Genomic DNA, 15,210 nt, shown 5'->3' on the forward strand with positions numbered 1-15,210 from the left:
CTTCATTGGAGAATTGCTGTAGTGGTGTCCATAACCCAGATTTAAGATTCACAACCCAAAGTTTAATATTCCTGACCAACCTAAATCTGGCATTTCCTGATATTTAAGTGTTTGACAACCTATATAACATGTATATAATAACATGTATTTTATGTGCATGTATTTTATATCTAACATATATTTTAATGCAATTCTTTAAGCTTTCTTACCGTTGATTAGAAACAAGCTCTGTCGTGTATACGCAAAAGTGAAGGAAGGTGCTAAAGTGCTGTGCCTGTGCTTCTGCAGGTGCTGTTGTGACCATCACAGCTCCAGTGAACATGAATGTAGACAGTCTGCAGTCCTTGTCATCCGATGGTGCTACCCTGGCCGTGCAGCAGGTGATGATGGCAGGGCAGAGCGAGGATGAGTCTGTGGACAGCGGCGAAGATGACGGAGGAGACCTCTCAACAACAAATATCAGTGGGCTGGTCTTGGATAACAGCGATTCTCTGCAGTAGGAAGCAAGAGAGTGTGGAGAAAAACACTTAGGAAAAAAGAATGGACTGACTGACTGACTTTTTATAGTTTGCACAGCAAACATTTTACACAAGTTTTATTTCTAATATGTTTTATATGTAGATATAGAAGGGTGCACTTTTTTGTATTTCATAGTAAGCTTAAAGAGTGTTTTTGCAGGTGCAGCAACTTCTTTCAAATGTGGGGTTTTTTTTTTTGTTTGTTTCTTTTCCTTTCCTTATTTCAGAAAATTATATCTAGTAATATAAAGAACCACGTAAGCACCCCTTTGCTCTCTGAATTGGAAGTGCTGCAGTTTCTGATGAATTATGCAGTTTCAATTAGTGCTGTTATTTAACACAGCTTTTGATGGGCAGGTGATGTAAATTTAAAGCATGTGACACTAGTGTGTGAAACTTGATTATTGAGTTAGATGCATATATTTGAAAGATGCTTCTGCACCTTAAAAACTGCTAGTCTGAGGTGGACAGCAACACACATAAAAAAAGAAACTGTTGATGTGTGATTCAGTAGAGAATGTATGGCAATTTAAATAAGTTTAGTTTCTCTCATAGTCCGTGAGCCTGTTTTATCATTTGCTATAAAAACTCCTATTTTTACCTTGCTGGGGTTATTGGATAAAAAAAAATATTTTTATAAATTCACTAGAAATTGGGATGACAACTGTATTAAGCAGGAGGAAAAAAAATTTCCAGAGGGGAAAAATAAATGTTTAGTATTCCTATTTGGAAAGTCTGAAAATTGACCCAATTTAATAAACAAGCCTACAGTAGCATTCTATGATTCTCAGCTATCCCACAGTGATATACTATATTTGATAATAGCATAAGAAGGGCCCACTGTTTGATGGGATTTTGATATTGTCAAACATTGATTTATATTATGTGTAAACTAATATTCAAATTGCATAACTCTGTATCTAGACTTGTATCTGAAAATATTTGCTAAATGAGTATTCAGGTAAGTAAGTTCAAATACCCACAACTTTTCCAATTATTAGAGGAATTTAACAGTTTATAGTTTGTACAACTGAATCTAAAAAAATGAAAAGTTGCCTACTATACAGTCATGAATTCTGCTATTTTATTGCATTTGAAATATTTTCCCCTAATACAAAAAGAAATATAACATGGATTTATATAAAATTTCTTCAGATCTGAAGTTTACTACCAGAACATACAGCAGGCTTTGTTAGAGTAGGAAATCCTTGTGTGTCATTTGAAAAACAAAGAGCTGGTGTTGAAAACAGCTGGTTTTTGGTTTTGTTTTGGTTTGGGTTTTACTTTTTTGTTGTGGTAACAATTCATTGCTTTTATTTTCCCAAAGTTTGAAGTCTGTGATTGTCTATCCATGAACACTTGCTTTTTGGAACTTTGTATTTCCCATTGTTGAGTACAAATAAGAGACTCAAGAGCCTCATGGTATGATCAACATCCTCTTTTGTCCCTGTCCATTTGTCACAGTCTTGGGTTAGATCAAAGCCAGAACTTCCTTCTGATTTAGACCAAATCTGGGTGTGTTTCCAACGTGACAAGGAGAAAGAAAGGTGGTAGCTTTTAGAATCTTTAGCCACTGTATTTGAACAAAGCCCTTTGGCAGATGCAAATATTTAACTGAGTACTTAAATTTCTGCTTCTCAGAACACTCAGGCACGTGCTTAGGTCCCCTTGATTTCAGGAAGATGAAGGAATGTACTGCTGGACATGCTGAAATGGTTGGAGCTGGTCATGGCAGATTGTCTTCCAAGGCAAGGCTGAGTTGGTAGGAAGAAAAACTTCAGGAAGAAAAACTTCAGGAAGAAGTGTCAATAGCATTGCCATACATACATGGAGAATAACAGGAGTTTCCAGTGACTGGTGGTTATTTTTTAAAAATGTTGTTACCCAGCACAAGTGGTGTTTCTGCTCTGGCTCTCACCAAGTCCTGGCTGAGGATCTTCCTTAGTTCAGGTGCTGTGATGATCTGCCCCACTGGACTGGTGATTCTAAAGGATTTGTTTTCTTCTGACTTCTCTGCTTTGCAGCTCATGTGCCATGTTTGTTTAACAGCACAGTAAATGAATAATGGAAGATTTAATTAGGAAGGCTTTGACATAGCATGACTATCTCAAAGCCTATGGTCAAATCCAGTTTGACCCCAAAACACTTTAAAAGACAAACTGTGTACAAATCCTGCTCCTTTGGAAACATTCAACCTACTGCCCTTACAAAAGATAGCTCAGATTACTGGAACTGAAAGACAGATTTCTTTTAATTGGTTTTAATTGTTTTTAACTCCAAAAGTGCTTCATCATCCCCCACAGTTTCCATTCTATAGCAGGTTATATTTGTTGGTTTGTTTGGGGTTTTTATTGGAAACTCAATTGGAAACAACCAGACCTCAGGGTTTGCAAATTTCTGAAAGTTTATTTTTCAGAAAGAAGCCATTTTCTAGTTAGCTTTTTAAAAAATATTATTCCCCCCACCTTACATGCAGCAGAAGTTTTATTCTTCCAAAGCATTTGTGACCTTGTTTTCAGCTACTTTATCAATACCTGGAGACTGAAGTTGACAGAGTTTATACTGTGAAAGGGGAATATGGAATTGTTTCACTGTCAGATTAGAAACGTTAAAAAACATATGGGGACATGAATTCCTAAAACTGAAAAGGCTTCACCAATATAAAAGTATTGCTTAACAAATGAAACTCAAACCTCTTTTTTTAATTCAGTGAGAATTCTGTAGTGGGTGTGAACTGCAGGGAAGTGCTTGTTCTTTTCATCGTTTGAAAAAAAGAAAAAACAAGTAGACCTTTTTTTTTTTCTTTTTTTTCTTTTTTTTTTTTTTTTCTGTGTAAGAAAGATTGCTGGTTTCAGCAAAGCATCACCATTCAGGAAAGGTACATGTTTACATTAGTTAAAAAGTCTTTATAGGGGACCTAACTTCAAGTCCATGTATAATTCCCCCACTGCCCCCAGTTAAAGTCATATTCATATGCAATAGAACTAATTTGTTTTTTGAATCAGCTCAATTCTCCTGCAAATATGATTATTGAAACTTCTATTTTTTTTCAATGTAACCCAAAACAGGGTTCTCAGTCCAATTTTTTCAAGATTCCTGGAACAGGCAAGGCAATTTTCTGTTGTTTTTTCACTTTGGAAGCATTGCAGTTCAGTAAATCAATTCCAAAACAATCAGGATAAGTTTCTGAATGACTGTTGCAGAGAAATAATCACGCTGGAAAATATGCAGAATCCACTCTGGCTCTGCAGAAGGTTTTCTACATCTGGATATTGTGTCACAGTGGAGTCCTGCTGACCTCAGGGAAGCTCCATATGGATCCATGTCAGGCTGCATTTACCTGCCAGGGAATTGGTTCCTTTTTCTGGTACCTGCTGTCTGTCAGGAATTTTTTGGAATCTTTCTGGAGGAATCTCCAACTCCACCTTGCCTGCATACCTGGCTCTTCTTCCAGTGCAAACCAGGGTATGGATGAAGGGCTTGGCAGGGCAGGATTTCATGTTGACCTGGGGTGCAACAAATATTTATTTTGATGTTCAAAATGTGGCCAGAAGCCAGACCTGCAGTGAGGAATTGTAGCTCCCTGTGCTTCCAAAGTAGCTTTAGGTTTATGGATTTTGGAGTGGAGTAGGAGCACAAAGCTCAGCTCCTGACCTGAGATTGGCTCAGGTGCTCAGAGCACAGTGCCAGTGCAACAAGAGCCATTCAGGGGAGAGTTGGATTCCTTGAGGGTCCCTTCCAACTCAGAGTGTGCTGTGAAATCTGTGAATTAATGTATGGATCTGTTTCTGGAAGAATCAGAAGTTCACCTTCCTGACTTCATGAACTTGGCAGCCCACAGGATGAAACAAAGCCTTTCCAAGGGATGATTGTTGCACTGAAACAAAAATCCAGAACACCGTGGTGTTTTGAGAAATTGGAATACATGTGTTTAATTGTAATTAAAGTTGATTTAGCATTTTATTTTCTGAAGCTGAGTCGTCTTGGGAGGAAAAAAAATGAATAAGTATTTGTCTATGCAAGACACAGATGTCAATAATGTGTGAATTACCCATTTTTAGGTACTGTATTGTTACTGTCTTTCTGACTTCTGTTCCTTTGATTAGTCTCTTCAACCTTTCAGCCTTACATTTGGCTTAGAGTTGAATAGGCAAAATGTAGTTTTGAAACCCTGTTGGAAATGTAACTAACCTTCGTTCCCTCATGAAAATCTCGCATGTTAAACAATTCAGTGAACTGTTTTGGTTTCCTAATAATAAATTCAAGCTCTCACCACCTCCTGAAAACAGCAGATCCATGAACATGCAGGTTTAATTGTGGTGTGCAAACCATCAAACCATCAGCTGGATGCACTTTGCTCTTTGTTCTGCAGCAGAGCTGAGGAGAAAATCAAGTTTGTTCTGCCAGACTCAAACTCAGTGTGGATTCCTTCCCCTTCCCCTGCCCTGGGCACGCTGAACTCCTTCAAAGACCTTTTGGGTTGTTTAATTTTTATGTCCTGCAGTAACCTGATGGTCCAGTGCAAAATGCAATGAAATTGGCACTGATGTGCTTTTAGCTGATTGCCCAAATCAGGTGATTTGTTCTTTCCTGTCGCCTGGAAATACGAAATCTGTTCCTTTTCTGTGACTCAGTTCTTTAGGACCTGCTGAGTGAGCTCAGCTGGTTGTGCCAGAGAAAAGCAAGGTGTGAGAAGGCAGGGAAATGCTTTTCCAACCTTGTAGGCACCTATAAAGATTCATAGTTGGTGTTAATAGAATCCAATGTTTTCAGGTCGTGACGGAAGTGGCTCATAAATCTGCCCATGGATTAGCAGCACTGGGTCTGTACAACTGACAATCCTTAAAATGTGAACCCTGTAACTTCTTTCCTTGGTTGTTAAGGGATTTTGAAGCAACTGATCTGTCAAGGGATGAAATTAAAAATGAGAATATGCTTCATGGATGATTTGTTTTTACACTGCTGTTCTCTGTGAACAGAAAAAGCACATTTTTGAAGCAAAGCATTTACATTGCTTTAACAGTATTGTTTGGCTGAAAGACAAATATGTTTTCAGGAAATCTTGAGCATAGTTTTAAACTATTTAACCAGTTCTTGGCCAGGGAAAGTCCTTGGCCTTTGTATTTGTTTGGGGTTTCTTGTTTATGCAAATGAAGAAAAATGTTTACTAGTCCTTACCAGTGTGGGGATTTTTATTACACTTTTGTAATGCAGGAGCAGCTTTGATGAAAGAAAGAATTAGCAGGTAAATAATCCATAATGTTTGTGACTTTGGGTGGGCTTTTTTTTTGTTGTTGTTGTTTCAAAATGATTAATTAAAATGGCATGGACATCAAACTTCCAGCAATGGTTCCAAGCATACATGGTAGTGACTTCTTTGAAAACACCTCCTCTCTCCAAATCCCATGTGTTAACTTGTTTAGCCAGATTGTAATGCATTTCTAAAATTACCATGTTGTACTAAATCAGAAATCTTCAGGAAATGAGCAACTCCTTTATTACAAGACTCTTCTCTAGCAAGAATCTCAAGTTCATTTCATATCCAGCATGCAAGTCCTGCTCAGCAGAGATGAAGTGGATGCTCTGTGGATTTACTTCTGCTCAGCACTGGAGCATTATTTATTCCTGCTGGAGCATTATTCATTCCTGCTGGCTCTTCCCCAACATCTGGCGTGGTGACACCCATGATTTGGGGATTTGGGCAGATTTGGGATCATGTTTTGTTGTTAGAGGGTTAATCTGTGGATAGCTGAGCAGTTTGTGTTCTAGACAAAGAAATATTTATCATTTCTTTGTCTGACCTTAGGACTGTCTGAGAGTAGTGCCAGTGACTCCTGGTGATATAAGTGGAAATTATTTTAACTCCACTGCTGCCAGGGAGCAGTTTTTTCCCATGGATCCCTGGAAGTGTCCAAGGCAAGGTTGGACAGGACTTGGAACAACCTGGGATAGTGGAAAATGTGGAAAATCCCCCCATGGCAGGGGATGTTGGAATTGGACGATCTTTAAGGTCCATTCCAACCCAAACCATTCTGTGATCATATATCACTTAAATTGGGTCCCATATAGAGTATTTTCAGTTGAATGATTTCAAATTCCCCTGAAAGGTAAATCCCCACTTCAGGTTGTAGGTAACTGGTGACCTGGTTTGCTTTTGTGAAACATCACTTTAGTTCTTTAGTCTGCAGCTTAGGGTTGTTCCTAAATAAATTTCTTTGTAAAAACCACAGCAATATCCTCAAGGCTAAAACAAGGGAAAATAAACTACACAGAAAATGTAAAACTAGGATTCTGGGGGGGAAAAAAACCCCAAAACCAATAATAAAAGCTGGGACACATATTATGTATTTATTTATCCATATATCAATTCATGCAAGTTCAGGGTATATGAGGTATGTGGGATTATGTCTGTTGTGTATTTAAACCACGAAATGATAAATCATTTAGAGACCCTCCTAAAATCTGAAAGCAATGTGACCTTTGAGGTGAAGTTTGGTTTGTCTTCCTGATGCTACTGAGGTGTGATCTAGGCTTGGGAAGAAATCAGGGAAAAACTGTGGGTATTTACCTTCTCTGCTGGACTTGGGTGTCACCTCTGGCCCAAGGCAGGAGCTGAGGCTCTTGGACCTCCTGAAAATTATTCCTTGCCCATCTTTTGTCAAGTGAATCCTGAATCCTAAATACAAACTGATGCATATATACTAAATGTGACTGTGGCAATAAAAATTAATTTAGATAATTTTTTTTGCTAAGATCCAAGAACTTTTCAAGTTAGATTTTTAGTAGTCGTGAAGAAACAAGCAGATCATACTGCACAGTGATTGTCCCTCTGTGCTGGGCATGAGTGAGGGACTGTGTCCAGTTTTGGGCACAACTGAGAAAAAATTGAGGGGCTGCAGAGTGTCCAGGGCAGGGAAAGGAGCTGGGAAGGGGCTGGAAAACTGCTGAGGGAGCTGGGAAAGAGCTGAGGCTGGAGCAAAGGAGGCTCAGGGGAACCTTGTGGCTCTGCACAGCTGCTGCCAGGAGGGGACAGCCGGGGGGTCAGGCTGTGCTCCAGGGAACAGGGACAGCAGGAGAGGGAACAGCCTCAGGCTGGGCCAGGGGAGGCTCAGCTTGGCCAGCAGCAGGAATTTCTGCATGGAAAGGGTGCTCAGGCCTTGGCAGGAGCTGCCCAGGGAGGTTTGCAGTCCCCATCCCTGCAGGTGTCCCAGGAAGGCCTGGCTGTGGCACTCAGTGCTCTGGGCTGGGGACAAGGTGCCCATTGGGCACAGCTGGACTTGATCTCAGAGGACATTTCCAGCCAAAAGGACTCTGTGATCAAGAAACTGCTGACTGACTTCTTGCCTTTTTATCCCATGCTGGGCTGTTCTTCCCTCCTCCTGCAGCCTCTCACTGTGAGCTACAAACTGTGGACATTTGCCTTAATTTCTGAATGCTCATCCAATTATGTTTCCTCATGTTTCTGCGTAGCTCAGTTCATGGTCCTCTTTGGTCTTTAAGATTTAGACCCCTTGCTTTCTGTGTGCTTCTGCCACACAGAAAGGACAAGGGGACTAATTTATATGTGCAATTGCAAGTAATTACAATTTCGATTACTGTGCAGGTACTGGTTTTCTGATTTTTGTAAGATACTTAGCAGTATCTGTGGTTCCATGGGCAGGATCCCAGTTAAGGCCAGGAAGGAGAGAGAATATTTCTGTTGCTTTCTTTCTTTTTTTTTTAAATACACAAAAGGACTATTTTGCACAGCTGATTCTGATTAAGTTTCTTAACTCAAAACTATAGCTGGATTGAGACCTAAAAGCTCTTCAAAATTTTAAGCATCATCATCAAATGAAACTTGGACTGGCAAAATTCCAGAGATTCTGATGAACTGGGTTGGCATTTGTTAGGTAATACCTATGCTGCTCTCCCAGATTTTCAGATGCTGGGAGGAAACAATGTTCCTGACTCATTTATACACACAGGGACACTTTCAGCAGCTACAGAAATAATAAATTTCCTCTAAGCTCCTGCATTCTGCTTTCAAACAACTGGTTTTGTATTCTTTTTTTTTTCTTCTTTCCTTCCCACTTCCTTTCTTTAGAAGCTGGCAACAATTAATCCTTGATTACATACCCCGGACTTTTTTTGTGTCTCTTGAACTTCTGAACTGTGAATAGCCATGAATAATGTCTCTGCAAATCACTCCAGGATTCAAAGCTGCTGGAAAAAACCCAACAGCCTTAGAAAACTGAGTTGTGGATGCTGCATCAGAATGATTAAAAAAAAAAAGCTGTCCTAAGTGGAGATGCACAATATTGAAGCTAAATAAATCATGGAACAGAATGAATGAAGTTGAAAAGACCTCCAAGATCACAGAGTCCAACCTTTCACCAAACACCTTCTTGTCCCCAGCCCAGAGCACTGAGTGCCACAGCCAGGCCTTCCTGGGACACCTGCAGGGATGGGGACTGCAAACCTCCCTGGGCAGCTCCTGCCAAGGCCTGAGCACCCTTTCCATGCAGAAATTCCTCTTGATGTCCAACCTGAGCCTCCCCTGGCCCAGCCTGAGGCCATTCCCTCTTGTCCTGTTGAAATCACTTTGGCCTCAAAACAATTTGAACGTTATTTTCCCAAAAAGTGTGTCACTTTTGTCACATACAGGCTTTTTTATGATGTTTATGGTTGCACCAATAAAAGATTTTAGGATTAGAAATGCGTATTTCAATATTCTGCCTCACAAAATATGCACACCTTAGGGAGACATGCATAACCCCTCTCTACTAAATCACAAAAACACAAATACACTTGTGTGAGGTTCCCATCCTTGTGCCATTTGCTGGTTTATGCATCACACCTTTAGCTTAAAATTTCCTATAAGGAACACATCCAAAAGTGTCAAATGTTACCTCTCTCCATTCCCCCAAGTTTTAAAGAAAAACTTTTTCTAGGGGGATTCAGTCAGTCCATTACCAACACTGAGTGATACATTCTAATTAAATTAGGGGATCCTCTGGGAAACCTCTGTTGTACTTTTCTCATCCTGATAAGAAATCATCAGTGCAGAACCTGCCATGGATCAGGATTTCTGATCATTTAAGAGTGATATACCTGGAAAAAAAAGAAATGCCAGGCAGCCATCCCTCACCCCTGGGCTCTGCAAGTGAAGTCTGGGGGTACTAAAGCTGTTTGGTGAGCCACAGCTAAGGTATTCACTTCTGGCAGGTTGGTGGAAAAGGTAGAAGGACTTGGGCAAACACTTCAGCTTCTTGACATAGCTGTGCCCAAAGGAAGCCTCCTGATGGGCTTTCATTCATGAATATTTTAATGTTTTACAGCCTCGTGAGGCAGGAACTGAGAACATGTTAAAAGGACTGAGGGCCAAAGCATGGTTGTATGGAAATCAATCATTTTGTGATTAAAACAATGAAGAAAGGCTCTGTCCCTTCCACAAATAACATCAGTAATGATCTTTTACAAAGTTACAGGACACTGAAAAACACCAACAGCCCTCAAAATTGATTGCACCACATGTAAAATGAGTTCTTTTTAGGACCTGGAAATTTCAGCTTTTGTTTCAATTTTTTTAAGGATGCACAGGAATTTGTGTGTTTCTTTTCCTTGAGAAACAAATACAGCTCCTTCCCTGCAGACACTGCCTGGCTGTGGTGCAAAGTGACAGTGTGAATGAGTAGCCACAAAGCTACACCCCTTCCCAGACTGGGGAAAATCTGACCTGGAAAAATACAAATAATACCAGCAAAACTGTGTCCAAATTGTAGACAAGCACAGGGGTGATTAATACTGGAGAAGCCAGGACAACACCCATGCCAACAAAGCATGCCAAAGCCCAGGACATTAAATTTAAGTGAACAAATTCTGACAACTGATCACTGTGGTTTTTTAATTTTCTCGCTGTGCTGGTGCTGTTCATGGTAACAGAAAAACAATGCAGCTGCTGCTTTCAGTGTGATGAAATGCAGACAGAGGAAGGATCCTCACATCAGCCGTGGGGGCAGAGCAGAGAAACTCTTCACCACCTCCAAGGAGCAGCTTGCAAAGGAGCCCACAGGGGCCTTTTTGCACAGATATTTGCACAATAACTCTTCCATTGTTCCAGTGCTGACACTGGGTAGAGAACACAAACCCAATTTCATGCAGGGGTTGCCCATCTGTTGGCCATTCCCTGTGCTCAGAGGTTATCAGTCACACAAGGCAGGGAGCAGCCAGGCAGATAAGATACGTGACAAAGGATAAGCAACCCCAGCAGCACACAGCCTTCCCCAGGCAGAGAGGAGTCTTGCCAAATCCCTCGGGAGGCTCCCCAGGAATAATCCCTGTGCTTGAAAAACCCATCACTGCACTTGCAGGCTCCTTCTGATCTCCTTAAGTTCCTGGCAGACACAAAAGAGAGCCAAACCCCATGGACTCAAACACTCTCACCTTGCAAGGGCATACAGGGTGTGGATTCCTTCAGCTATTTGTAAATACCTGGACAGCATGTAATTGGAAACCTGTGATGGGAAGAATTCCATGTGCTGCTGGTGGACATGGTGGGTCAGGGTGTCTGGTGTCTGTCTGGAAGGTGGACAGAGAGTTTTAACCAAACTAAAAACTCAGATTTTTGCACTGAATGGGGAAAAGCAGAGGGGGAAGTGTTGTCAGGTCAAACTCCCTTCCCTGCCACAGAAACATGGAGCAGCGCTGCTGTGAGGAAAGGCTGAGAGAAATGGGATTGTTCAGCCCAGAGAAGAGAAGGCTTTGGGATGATCTAACTGTGGCTTTCCAATACCTGAAAGGGCCTAAAAAAACATGGAGAGAGACAATTTCCAGGGGTCTGGAGTGACAGGACAAGGAGGAATGGCTTCAGACTGAAAGGGGGGAAATTTAGGTATTTAGGAAATTTAGATATATGGAAGAAATACTTCCCTGTGAAGGTGGAGAGGCCCTGGCACAGGCTGCCCAGAGAAGCATCCCTGCTCCATCCCTGGAAGTGTCCAAGGCCAGGCTGGATGGAGCTTGGAGCAAACTGGCACAGTAGAAGGTGTCCCTGTCCATGGCAGGATATTGGAACTGGATGTTCTTTAAGGTCCTTTCTGCAGTTGATGGAGATCCTTGCTGCATCCCAAAAGGCAAATTCACCTGCTTCCTCCAAACTGAATCCCATCTGCTCACTGGTTTTTTTGCAGTCAAACAGCATCAGACAGAGCAGCAGGGAGGAAAATTAAAACAATCCAGGGGACACATTTAACATGTCCAGGTACACCTGGAGTGAAGGTGGTTGAAGAGAAGCTTGTGTGGCCCAAGTTAGCCACCAGCTAACACAGGAGGAAAGTATATGTGTCCTTATCAGTAAAGTCTTCAAAAGTTTATTGGCAGCACTGATTTTATTCAATCCTTTAACAATTAACATGGGTTAATAACTCAGCCTGATGAAGCTGTGGTTTTTATATATAGATATATTTATATGTGTGTGTGTATTTATATATGTCAAAGCATTCAGAAGGTGCTGTATCCTCGGAGGACACATGATACACATTTTGGGGGATTCCTGCTGAACTGGGACACAGCTGGGACTGACAGAGAGGTAACATCAGCCCTGGGTAACATCAAGGTGGCTGTGAAGGACTGAGATTTGACTGCCAACATCTTCATATGAGTCCTCAAGGCTTTGCTCCAGAGGATGGAGACATGAGAGGAGTTTGCCTCCTAAGAACACAGCCCTGTGCCAACCCACCTCATGAAAAGATTGGAGAGAAGGTGTCAGCCAGCCTTCTGATCTTGGTCCCACCACTTTGAACTCAATGGAATCACAGGAAGAAAAAGCCTGGCTCCTGGGAGGAAGTTTATCCAGCAAGTTTAATACAAACAGCCTACATAAACACAAACACACACGAAAGCAGAATCACCTTCCAAATAAATAAATAGCTGTGCTTGCTCCAGTTTGGTGCCAGCAGCACTCAGCCCAAGCCCTGTGGAACAAACCTCACAACCAAGCAAGCTCACCCTCCACAGACCCTCTGCCATGGCCTATAAGTGACAGAGATGTGACATCTCCCCAGTGCTCCAAGTCCTTGAGGACACTTTGGATCTTCTCAGCGAGGATGCCCCAGGGTGCAGGAAGCCTTCTGCTGCCCTCACCAGCACGGAGCAGAGCTTCACTCCTCTCCTTTGCCACCACTGCACTGCAGCTGTCCCCCCTGGGCAGGGCAGGAGCAGCTTTGGGAGCCCCGGCTGGTGACAGTGCCGGCTGGCACTGCCATCCCCTCCTCGTCGTAGCACACACAGCGGGGACAGCCATCGGCCACGGGGCTGCCCACGGCCCGGCAGGCGGGGGACAGGCGGGGACAGAGCGGGGCGCAGGCGATGTCCCCGCCGGGCTGGCAGGTGCACAGCTTGCGGGCGAAGTCGATGTAGAAGGAGCGGCCCGAGGGGACAAGGCCGCTGGCGAAGCCTTGCATCTCGCAGTCGCTCTCCAGGTAGGGCGGGCAGGGGCAGGGCGGGGGACACGGGGGACAGCAGGCACCGGCAGCGGGGGTGGCTGTCCCCTCGGGGTCCCTGTCGGGGCAGGGGGTGCAGGCGCTGGGGTCACAGGCGGGTCTGGGGGCTGCGCTGCAGAGCAGGAGGCAGGCGAGCGACAGGCGCAGGGCGCTGGCCAGGGCCATGGTTCTGGGAGGAAAAGGGGGAAATGGGAGCAGGAGTCACACGGGGCATGGCCACATCGAGCCCCCAGCACCTGGGCTGCCCCTCCATGGGGTAAAGCAAAGGGGATGCAGCCACATCCCTTTGGATGGAGTTTGGATCACCCACATCCCCCTGATGTGCCCATGGCTGGAGTTTGGATCACCACAGCTGGCTAGCACCAGTGAGGTTTGCTCTAAAACAGAATTTCTCATCCCCAAAAGCTCATCCTGGCATGAGCACAGTGCTCTCCACCCCCAGGTGTTCAGAGAGCTCCAGTGTGAGCACTGGGTGAGCAAAGTCCACACTGCAGCACTCATTGAGCTTTGGAGTGGTTGCCCTGACTCTCAAATGGAACTTGTTCCCCCTGATATTGATGCTAATAATTTACATTTAAGTGACTAATTAATTGTTCCTGGGAGGCATTCAGGCATGGACACAAGAAGGGTTCAAAGAAGCACTGTCTGCCATGGTGGCTTGTCCTGTGGCTGTTCCTGCAGATGGGACCTGGCCTCTCCAGGAGCCAGGTTTGGTGTCAGCTCCCAGCTTGTCCTGCTGTGCCACTCACTGCCTGCCTTTTCCAGCCACCTCACTCCCTCACAGGAAGCCAAAGGGGTCACTGCATCTCTGTTTCAAGTGGAAAAACCTTTTCTTCTTAAGGAAGTCGTTTCCAGTGTTGGGCTCTCTGCTCTTTGCCTTCTCAGATTTTTGGCCAGCCTGTTTTCAGGCAGAGTCGTTCATGGCATGAAATTCCCTCCCTGTGCCTGCTCCCTCCTCCCTCTCCACTCACACCTCAGATGTACAGCACCTGGCAGCCCATGCTGAATCCTTTTTCTGCTTAAAGGCTGACTGTTTTTTTTTTTAGCTTTTCAAAACCCACTATTTCCTTTAAGTGCATTTTTGTATCCCTTCCCTCTGTCTGAGTGACCTTATGTCCTGCTGTATTAAATACACTTCCTTCCTTCCTGCACTGGGTCCTTCCAGGTCTGGTCTCTTCCCCCATTGCCACCTTTGATTACATTTATATCATCATCATCCTCATAGTGTGCATTTGATAGCCCAAATTCCCTACTCTTGCAGATATGCAGCTACCTGCAGTTATTTCTTAACATCTCCTTAAACAAAAATATTTGCAAATTGCATAACCATAAAGAAAAAAATTGAAAGCATGGACTCCACCCACTATCAATTTGAAAAAAGGGAAGACTTTGAAGCTTTTCTGGTTTTAAAGCAAGTTCTCACCTAGTCTGAGTTACTTACACCCATTTTATCTTTGCTGGAGTTTACTGTTCTGCCCCTTCCTTTCATTCACATATTTTAATCTAGTGGTTATTTTACTGTCATTGCCAGAGGACTGATGGCTCTGCCAAGCAGAACAGAGCCCAGAGATGTTCCCCATGGAGAAGCTGCTGCTGGAAAGGATCTTCCCCAAGCCAAGAGCTCCCTGCAGGCTGCCCCAGAGCAGGACACCACCAAACATCATTCAGGCAAAGGTCTCTCACACCCCAACCTCTGCCCAGCCTCATCAGTCCCATCCATTGCCAAAACATCACCCAGCAGTGGAATTGGGCATCTCCAACAGAGCCAGTTCCCGGCAAAACCACACCATGGCTCTGTCGCTCAGCAGCGGCAGCATCATCACCCTCCCGCTATTTCCTAGGGAAATGTCCATCCTCCCCCTCACTTCTGGGGATCCAGGCTGGCCCTGCCCCGTGCCAAATCCCCGTGGTTCCCGGGTTACCTGCAGGGTGGCCGGGCAGCCGGGATGAGGTGTCAGACCTCGGGAGGAGTCCCTTCTCTCGCCCCACAACCCGCCAGCACCTCTATTTATGTGGCTCCAGCCCTGGCTCCACGGTGCAACCCTGGCGGGGGGAAAGGGAGGCGGGGAAGCCTCCAAGGAGCTGGGCAGGGCCGGCGAGATGCTTATCTTGCTCGCGGTGTTGGTTTAGTCTGAGCGCACACGAACCCGGCGCGTCCCAGCGCCTGCAGGTCTGTCCTCTCCCCGCTCCCCTCTGCAGGCTTCACCAGG

The 15,210-nt window shown here is 44.0% G+C and overlaps 2 protein-coding genes across 3 annotated transcripts in view; one reads left to right on the top strand and one right to left on the bottom strand.

The window, feature by feature from the left end:
- Window positions 1–4,481, top strand: part of PKNOX1 (PBX/knotted 1 homeobox 1) — a 38,680-nt gene extending 34,199 nt beyond the window's left edge. For both annotated transcript variants that reach the window (XM_085044596.1, XM_085044635.1), the window contains exon 12: window positions 289–4,481. In XM_085044596.1, coding sequence (XP_084900722.1) covers window positions 289–500 — 212 coding nt within the window. In that variant the 3' untranslated portion in view covers window positions 501–4,481. The remainder of the gene's footprint in view (window positions 1–288) is intronic.
- A 7,897-nt stretch (window positions 4,482–12,378) lies between these two features.
- LOC146444108 (fibulin-2-like) lies at window positions 12,379–14,985 on the bottom strand. The gene is made up of 2 exons (XM_085054299.1): window positions 14,923–14,985; window positions 12,379–13,169 (listed from the first exon to the last, which is right to left on the bottom strand). Exon 2 carries the CDS (start codon window positions 13,163–13,165, stop codon window positions 12,659–12,661), a length of 507 nt encoding a protein of 168 aa, XP_084910425.1. The 5' UTR covers window positions 13,166–13,169; window positions 14,923–14,985; the 3' UTR covers window positions 12,379–12,658.
- Window positions 14,986–15,210: the final 225 nt, after the last annotated feature.

The sequence above is a fragment of the Lichenostomus cassidix genome, chromosome 1, assembly GCF_008360975.1.
Source record: "Lichenostomus cassidix isolate B80296 chromosome 1, HeHo_3.0, whole genome shotgun sequence".
Classification (NCBI taxonomy): domain Eukaryota; kingdom Metazoa; phylum Chordata; class Aves; order Passeriformes; family Meliphagidae; genus Lichenostomus; species Lichenostomus cassidix.

Excerpts from the sequence above, each read along its gene's own strand:
- LOC146444108 (XM_085054299.1), bottom strand. The coding sequence starts at position 13,165 with ATGGCCCTGGCCAGCGCCCTGCGCCTGTCGCTCGCCTGCCTCCTGCTC.